We start from the raw sequence: 9,397 nt of genomic DNA, 5'->3' as shown, positions 1-9,397 counted from the left end.
ATGAGGCTGTTCTGTTACACAGGAGCACACTGCTAGGGCTGGAGGCGAGGCAGGCAGGACTTGGCTGCACTGTAGATGAACCTGGAATGCTGAACAGGTGGGAGGGAGAACAGCTGCTTCTGTGAAGCAAATGGGAAGGGACGACCTTGGCCTGGCAGTCATCAGGGCTCTTTACTCCACGTTGCTGTTGTACCGTTCCATAGCAGTAATCCCTTTCTATTCATTGTTGAGTAGCATTCCATTGTATGAAAATACCACAGTCTCTTTATTCATTTACCTCATGGAAAATTAGATTATCCACTTGAGTTCTTTCCTATTTTAGGAGAGAATAAAGCTGCTGTGAACACTGGTGTACGTGTCTCCATGTGAATATGTACTTTCACTCTTCTTAAGTAAATGCTTAGGAATAGAATGACTAGGACATATGAGGTGCATGTTTAACTTTTTAGAAAATGCCAAATTGCTTTACAAAGTGATTATACCATTTTACATTCCTATTAGGAATGTATAACAGTTTTGGTAGCCTACTTCTTCACCAGCAGTTGGTATGATCAGTATTTTTGTTTCTGTTTTCATTTGAGACATTCTAATCAGAAAATAGTACTGTCTCACTGTGGTTAGTCTTTGCATTTCCCTGGAGGCTAATGATGTTGAGTGTCTTCTCATGTGTTTATTTGCTATTTCTATATCTTTTTGGATGAATTATCTGTTCAAATCCTTTACCCTTTTTAAAAAATAAGGTGGTTTTCTGATTATCAAAATTTGAGAATTCTTTAGATATTCTAGATATGTTTCTTTATAAGTTCTATGATCTGCAAATGTTTTCTTAGTCTGTGGTTTACCTGTTCATTCTCTTAACAGAAGTTCTAGGCTGTGGTTGCCAAGGGAGAGGGGATTGGAGGAGGGATAGATTGAAAGTTTGGGATTAGCAGATACAAACTATTATATATAGAATGGATAAACAACAAGGTTCTACTGTATAGCACAGGGAACTATATTCAATATCTTGTAATAATAAACCATAATGGAAGAGAATATGAAAAGGGATATATATTTTATATATAACTGGATCACTTTGCTGTACACCAGAAATTAACACAACATTGCAAATAACGTATACTTCAAGAGGGCATTTCCGTGGCTGTCCAGTAGTTTAGACTTTGTCTTCCAATGTAGGGAGTGCAAATTCAATCTCTGGTCAGGGAGCTAAGACAAAAGCAACATTGTAACAAATTCAAAAGAGACAAAAGAAAAAAAAAAAAACCTCTGATTTTAAATAAAATAAACTGAAAAAAAAAACCAAAAACAAAACCCAAGAGCAGAGTTCTTCATTTCAATGAAGTCCAATTATTCAGTTTTTGCAGTTACAGACTGTGCTTTTGATGTTGTACCTAAGAACTTTTTGCCTAACCCAAGGTTATAAAAATTTCTCCTTTGTTTTCTTTTAGAAGTTTTGGCATTTTAGGTTTTATATTTAGATCCATGATCCATTTTTGAGTTAATCTTTGTGCATGGGGCAAAGTAGGGATCAAAGTTCTCTCATGCACACTCTTTTTAATGTGAGTATTCAGTTGTTATAGAACCAATTGTTGAAAAGACTATTGTTCTTCAATGAGTTGCCTTTGCACTTTTGGCAAAAATCAGTTGACTGTAAAAGTGTAGGCCTATTTCAAGACTCTCAATTCCGTGGATTTGTATGTCTAACCTTTCGATACCACGTTGTCTTGACTACTGCAGCTTTATAGTAAGTCTTGGAATTGGGTACATGAGTACTCCAACTTTATTATCTTTTTACTAAATTGTTTTGGCTCTTTTACAAAATCATTCGGCTATTTGCTTTTCCACATGAATTTTAGAATCAACTTGTCAGTTTCTCTTTGAAAAAGCTGCTAGAATTTTGACTAGAATTGCATTGAATCTTCAGACCCATTATGAGGAGAATTGACATCTTATTATTGAGGCTTCAAACTCATGAACACAGTATGCCTCTCTATCCATTTATTAAAATCTAAATTTCAGCAGTCATTTATAGTTTTCAATATACCAGTACTGTACATCTCTTGTCAGATTTATCTCTAAGATTTTTATTTTTTATTTTTGATGCTCTAGCAGCTTCATCTTAATATGGAAAATAAGAGATGGATCACCATCTCTGCTTTTGTAATTTTTCTGTAAATTATAAAGCTATGCCAGAATACACAGTTGAGAGAAAAAATAATTCCTTGCCTTGGGGAAAAAAATAAAGTTGAGAGAGAGCGACAGAGACTGGTTCAGAAGTTTGGTAAAGAACCCACCTGCCAGTGCAGGAGACATAAGAGACGTGGGTCCAATCCCTGGGTTGGGAAGATGCCCTGGAGGAGGGCATGGCAACCCACTTCAGCATCCTTGCCTGGAAAATCCCATGGACAGAGGAGCCTGGCGGGCTAGAGGCCACAGGGTTGCGGAGTCGGACATGACGGAAGTGACTTACCGCGCACACTCCTGCCTCTGCCACTGGGCAGTCCTCCAAGCAGCTAGTCTCTGCTTTAGTTCAGTCGCTAAGTCTCCACCATAAATACAGATGCAAAGATTCCTTCTCTTTATGTTTTGCGGGCAAAGATCCATTCTCTTTATGCTCTGTGGAGGGATAACTCAGTCCTATCCTCCTTCTCCCCCAATTCTTCTTTCCTAGGCTTTGGAGTGCAGGACAGGGATGTGGGGTTGAAAAGACATGTGGACTGCACAAGGGGAGGGTGTTCAGGTGACTAAAGGGAAGGCCCAGATGTTACAAGTCCCTTTTATGGAAGGGAGACTCTGTGATCCACCCCTGCAGAATCCTTGGATTCTGAGGTTGAAAAGGGGGCTGGAAAGGAATGGCTCTGGAAGGTGATATGAACATGAGAGATGGAAAAATAACTTTTATTGAATCCAGTTCCTCCTCCTCTCTCGGTAGTTGTGGGTGAAGACCACTGGGAGTTGTCACTATCCCTCTGGGCATATCCTGCTGCTGTTTTCCTTGAGGCTTCCCAGGGGCAGGGTCTGGCACTCTAGAAAGGGAAGAGATTAGAGGTGGAAAGAAATGCCCAAAGGGTTTTGTGATGTATTGGAAAGAGCTAGAGTCTAGCAGTCAGAAGATTTTATCTCAAATCCTGTCTCTGACACTACTTCCTGGGGCCCTTGGGCAAGTCACTTTCACTCTATAAAAAGAGAAGTTGAACAAGATGATGTAAAAGATCCCACCCACCTCAAAGAGCTTACTGTATTTCCTGAGGAGAGGGACCATGTAATGTTTTTGTCTCCCCAGCATCTAGCACAACGCTTGGCACATAATAAGTGTTCAAGAGATGCTGTGATTAGTGAACGAGTGGCTGGATCAAGGAGTGATCTAACAAGATACGAAAATGAAAGGGCCCAAAGGGAAGTTCTTAAACTCAGTCAGTTGGTGGCACCACCTCTCTATACAACCACAAGGGAGTGTTGCTAGTCTCAGACCAAGGGAAAGGACTCAGATTAGAAACACATAAAGGTAAAAAAAAAAAAGAAAAGAAAAGAAAAGAAAAGAAATGACCAGAGGACCGGATATTTCAAATGGAAAGCAGAGCCCTGAAATTGACCCAGCTTCTGTTTTCCAAGTTGAGGGACAGTAGGTCCCACGCATTGAGAGACATAGTAGCTGCCAGACCAGCAAGGTGATGCTGGACGGCTGAAAAGCAAACGCAGTTCTGAGGGAGGGAGTGATTAACACAAGTCACACAGGGGCAGTCCCTGAGGCTGGGAGGCAGCCCCTGGGGCTCACCTGAACTTGGGCTGGGCACTCCCTTCACATCCATCACTTGCCAGAGAACCCAAACATCTGGGCACCCATTCTGAATCTCTTTCACCCCTGGGTCTCTCCTATAGGGTTCATCAAACCCACTGCTGATTATCCTGAAAGGGTCCCTCTCCTCCCCCAGCACTCAAGGGAACTGGACGTCAAACATACTAATTCGCAGGCAGAGGGCAAGAAGGTGGTTGAATATTTTTGCAAAAGCCTCCTTCTTCCTACCTCTCACCCCCATCACAGCAAATTCTGCAACGGGTAAGGATACAGGCACAAAAGGCGGAGGACCCACTGAAGCACTCATCCCATTTAGCACTGAGATCATGGGGAGTCAGGATGAGGCATGGTGAGGGTGTATCTCAGCATCTACAGCTCTGAAATGGGGTTTGGGGGTTGGAGGAGACAGTGGGGGTTACCGCTGACCTCTGCCCCCACAGATTAGGGCAGGGAAGGGTGAAATGGCCGTGGGAGTGAAAGAGGTTAGCAGGACTCCTTAGAAGGGAGAGAACTGAGGGCATGCCCCAGGCCTGCTCAGGTCCTCATGGGCTCCAGCGGGGAGGGAACAGGAAGCTGTGACTTCCTCTCCCCTTTTCCTCCCTGCCCTTAACCTCAAGGTCACTGGCTGCTGCAGTGAATTCCAACCTGTTTTAGTTGGCATTGTTCCCCAGGCACGATGATCATAGCTGCTCATTATAAGAAGGGAGTAACTTGCTCCTTCCTGCCACAGATGCCCCCAACTTTTCCTTTGAAATAATAATCATTCACATTCACACAAATAGCCATGTACAAGGGGCTTTTTCACAGGTGTTCTCTCATTTTGTCACACCCATTCTGTAACGCAGAGACTTTTATCTGAAAATTTTAAACGAGGCTCAGGAGAGTAAAGTAAGCTGGGAGCAGCCCCGGGACTCCAGAACCTCTCCTCTTTCTCTCAGATACTATTCTGATTCTCTGCCTCTGTGCATACTCCCAGGCCCCTTCCTCCAGGCCCCAAGGGAACACTTGCTGCAGAGAAGGGGGCCCCTGAACATCAGAAGGAGTAGAGGGGGGCTCCAATTCGGCTCCTGTCACCCCTGAGATGGGGTATTTGTGGCCTCTCCCTGAAGCGGAGGTGTGGGGCCGCCCTCCCTTGTAGGGTCATTCTCCCTCCCCGCTTCCCGCTCTTCCACATGGGGCTCTACACACACAGAGACGCATACATGCACGCACACACAGGCACACACGCACACACACATTTGTGCCAATGTTCACCTCTCCCTCACCTGCCCCACCCACCACCAAGACCAACAGAGAGAGGAAGGCTGTCCTGTCCGTCCACAGCCCGCCCCCGAGGTGTGGGCGTGGGCTGGGTCTCCAGGCAGCCAGAGGCCCTGAGAGCAGCAGAGAAGCGCTCTGACCCAGTGTCCTGCTGAGCGCCTTAGGTGCCTCCTGCCAGGCTGGTAGGCACTGGCTGGCCCCTCCGCCCCATTGACGTCGGATGCCCCGCGATGCCCACGCCCAACGCCTCTGCCCCCCTGCCCGCTTTCTGGGTCAACGCCTCTGGAGGCAGTGTGCTGAGTGCTGCTGATGCCACGATGCCTGTTGGATTCCTAGCCCTAAGGGTCTCGGTTGCCCTGGCCTATGGGCTTGTGGGGGCTGTCGGCTTGCTGGGAAATTTGGCCGTGCTGTGGGTGCTGGGTAACTGTGCTCGGCGAGCCCCTTGCCCACCTTCTGACATTTCGTCTTCAACCTGGCTCTGGCAGACCTGGGGCTAGCACTCACCCTCCCCTTCTGGGCAGCCGAGTCGGCATTGGACTTCCACTGGCCCTTCGGAGGTGCCCTCTGCAAGATAGTCCTAACAGCCACCGTCCTCAACATCTACGCCAGCATCTTCCTCATCACAGCGTTGAGTGTCGCCCGGTACTGGGTGGTGGCCGTGGCTGCAGGGCCAGGCACCCACCTCTCGCTCTTCTGGGCCCGCGTGGCCACCCTGGCCATGTGGGTGGCAGCTGCTCTGGTGATGGTGCCCACAGCTGTCTTTGGGGCCGAGGGCGAGGTGAGTGGCGTGCGCCTGTGCCTGCTGCGCTTCCCCAGCAGGTACTGGCTGGGGGCCTACCAGCTGCAGAGGGTGGTCCTGGCCTTTACGGTGCCACTGGGCATCATCACCACCAGCTACCTGCTGCTGCTGGCCTTCCTGCGGCGCCGGCGCCAGCGATGGCGGGACAGCAGGGGCGTGGCCCACTCCATCCGCATCCTTCTGGCCTCCTTCTTCCTCTGCTGGTTCCCCAACCATGTGGTCACGCTCTGGGGTGTCCTGGTGAAGTCTGACCTGGTGCCCTGGGACAGCACTTTCTACACAGTCCACACCTATGTCTTTCCCATCACCACCTGCCTGGCGCACACCAACAGCTGCCTCAACCCCGTGCTGTACTGCCTTCTCAGGCGGGAGCCTCGGCGGGCCCTAGCAGACACCTTCAGGGACCTGCGAGCAAGGCTGTGGCCCCAGGGTCGGGGCTGGGTGGAACAGGTGGCCCTAAAGGAAATGAGCAGGCGGTGGACGGAGAGCACCCCTCAGAAGGGTGGCCTTTCTGCCATGCTCACCAACCTGGACAAAGGGACACCTGGGTGAAGGGGGCAAGTTAAACCCCCTCCTCTTTCTGGTTATCTGCCAAGCGCAGGATCCATGCGTCCTAGGGAAAGAGAGGTTGACCTCTTTGCCTTGATGAAACACCCTTGGGGAAAGTCTGATCTTTGATCCCCAGCTCTGGCTGTGGGGAAAGGCAGGCGGCCAGGGCCCACGTCAGGGCTGGGTACAACCAAGCCCAATCTCCACGTGGCAATGGGAATTGAAGAATAAACCTCTGGATTATCCACAAAGTGTCTGCACCTTTCATCTCAGTTCCACCTCCAGGTCTGTGTGGCCAAAAGGATTCTTTGCCCCTTTTCTGCCTTCTGTGAGAATTCCCAGGAAAATTTCCCTGTGGGTTCTAGACTAATTGAGTCATAGGTCAGTAACTAACTCCCTCTTTCCGCTCCATCTCTCCTCCCTCACCCAGATGGGGTGTACCCTTGTTCTTCCCTGGTGCTGAGGCCAGATACGCCCTCCTCCCTTGGCTATCTCTACCTTCTTACCATCTCAGTAGCACCCGGAGAAACTTGGTGCCCACAGACACCTCCGAGGCAAAAGCTGGGGATCCCCCTGCTGTCTGCAGGATCTTGCCGGATCCCTATCTCTAGCCAAGCCTGGAATGCAAACCCCTGCTGCTGGCTGGGAGTACCTTGTCTCTCCTTTAATCAGAATTTGGAGGAAGAATTGAAGATAAGGACAAACCAAGATCATGGGTGAGGCATAGGGAGGTGAGATTCAGAAAGGGGTTGGGAGAAAAGGCGGCTGAGGGTGCGGATGTGTGCACGCTCAGTTGTGTCCAACTCTGAGACCCCATGGACTGTAGCCCACCAGGCTCCTCTGTCTATGGGATTTTCCTGGCAATAATACTGGAGTGGGTAGCCACGTTCTTCTCCAGGGGATCTCCCCGATCCAGGGATCAAAACCATGGATTCTTCACTACTGCACCACCTAGGTACCAGGATGGAAGTGCAGAAAGAGGTGCTAGGCTTCCACCTGTCCCACGTTCTTAGCTCAGAGCATCAACTCAGGTGTCAGAACACCTGGATTCACCTCCTAGGTCTGACACTAACCAGCTGAGGGACCTCAGTAAGTTAAATACTTCTCTGTACCTGTTTTCTCAACTTAAGTTGGGCTGTTAAGGATTTAATGGTGCCTGGAATAGCTAGTCTTACACTCCACGTGGGCTTACCAGGTGGTACTAGTGGTAAAAAACCCGCCTGCCAAAGCAGGAGATTTAAGAGATGCGAGTTCAATCCCTGGGTCGGGAAGGTCCCCTGGAGAAGGGCATGGCCGCCCACTCGTCTTCTTGCCTGGAGAATCCCATGGACAGAGGAGCCTGGCGGGCTACAGTCCATAGGGTCACAAAGAATTAGACACGACTGAAGCGACTTGGCATGCACGCACACCCCATGTAAAATGGAGACAGAGAAGATAAAAAGGAGAAAATAAGGGGGGTAACTGGGAGACAGGGACTGGAGACCATAAAGGTCTTTTCTGGAATTTTTACATGTTCTGGAGTGAAATTGAAGTCGCAAAAGGAAATGAGTGAGGGGGTGGCCCCTATTAAAGGTCTGCACTAAAGGGAGGGTTCCCCTTTGGTTTCTATATCCATATATCCATAGATTTGCAGCAAAGACAACAGTCAGCCATGAGAAGGGATGTCCAAGGTTGGGGGCAGCCCCTGGAAAGGAGGGAGGTGGCAGAGGGAAAATGGAGTGGAGTTTCCACTGCCATTGCCCCACCCCACGCTCTAACAGGTCTTCTAACCCAGGAGGACTCTGGCCACTCAAGATCCCAGGGCAATAGCTGGGCACAGCACCTCCCAAGTGCGTGGAGCTACCTCTGGAAGGGGCACCCCCCTGCACCAGCTCCATCCAGTTGCTGAACAGAAGAGGCTCTAAAGAGTCACCTAATTTACAACATATTAAGCCATGCTAAAGAGATTTAATCAGCCTCTTGATGTTTAATTTCCTCTCTCTGATAATGTTTAAACTGGTACCAAAACTGCAGGTCTGTTCCCAGCCAATTCAGGATGGAAAATCCTCCCCCACTCAAGTGCCCCTCTTCCCACCCTCTGTAGCTCCTCCACTGGCCCTGCTGGGGCTCCGGATATTGGCTCCTCTGGGGGCATCAGTGCTTTATGGGTTTTACGGGACCTGGAGGTAAATATTGACAAAGTTTAAACAGGCCCAAGTCAGAGGTGAATGAATGCATGCAAACCCACCCTTAGGGACGGGAGATAGAGGGGACAGTGCGATGGAAAGACGGCACTACTGTGGCAAGAGGCTGGGCTCTGGGGCACAGGACCAACAGAGAGCAAGACTGTTTCCAAAAATGGGAACAGAGAGGGGACAACTGACAGAAATGGTGAGAGATGTGAGTGCCATGTCAGAGAAAGTCGTGTCATGTTCTGGGATCGAGGATGAGGGGGTTTCAGCCCAGGGGTAGCAGGAGGGACAGCAAAGCTGTCCTGTGAGCTGTGGGCTTCTCCCAACTCAAGCTCTGGGTTCTGTCTCCAGGCTCCTGTTTCCTGCCCACCAGCGCCCTTCACTGGACCTGTGAGAACACTGGAGGAGCCTGCATTCCCTTTCTGGCGGTCTTTGGATGCTAACGTTCCCCTGCTCTGCCTTTTCGGCATTGGGTCCCAGCTGCTGAGCCATGGGCCAGTGTGTTGGAAACCTGGTGCTCCGGTGTGTTTCGGCAGAGCAACCGAGAAGGGGAAGTGGGGGACTGCAGCTAGGACTGACCCTTCCCTGGCTGCTCTCCTGGCCTGGCAACCCTCTGTGGCCAGGTTTCCTTGTCTATAAAATGAGAACAATTGTTACCCCACAGACTCTGACAGATGAGAAAGCCCCTTGTCAAGGCCAGATGCCAATAGATGAGAATTACACGAGTGGAGGCTGCTGGCTGCTCCCCCAAGCCTGCCCACACCCCATGTGATTTCAATTCCTCTTTCCAGCTGAGGTTGTGAGCCCCATTCTTCTCATCTT

At 49.5% G+C, this 9,397-nt stretch overlaps 1 protein-coding gene across 1 annotated transcript; it reads left to right on the top strand.

Annotated features, from left to right (window-relative positions):
• The first annotated feature begins 5,132 nt into the window (after window positions 1-5,132).
• On the top strand, window positions 5,133-7,243 carry RXFP4 (relaxin family peptide/INSL5 receptor 4). The gene is given in 2 exon segments (XM_040230308.1): window positions 5,133-5,512; window positions 5,515-7,243. Coding segments are annotated over 2 exon segments (1,119 nt in total). The 5' UTR covers window positions 5,133-5,286; the 3' UTR covers window positions 6,408-7,243.
• The last annotated feature ends 2,154 nt before the right edge of the window (window positions 7,244-9,397 follow it).

Source organism: Oryx dammah, unplaced genomic scaffold (assembly GCF_014754425.2).
Source record: "Oryx dammah isolate SB20612 unplaced genomic scaffold, SCBI_Odam_1.1 HiC_scaffold_28, whole genome shotgun sequence".
Taxonomy (NCBI): domain Eukaryota; kingdom Metazoa; phylum Chordata; class Mammalia; order Artiodactyla; family Bovidae; genus Oryx; species Oryx dammah.
The sequence above is the reverse complement of the archived record's forward strand: the minus strand, read 5'-3'. Positions and strand labels throughout refer to the sequence as shown.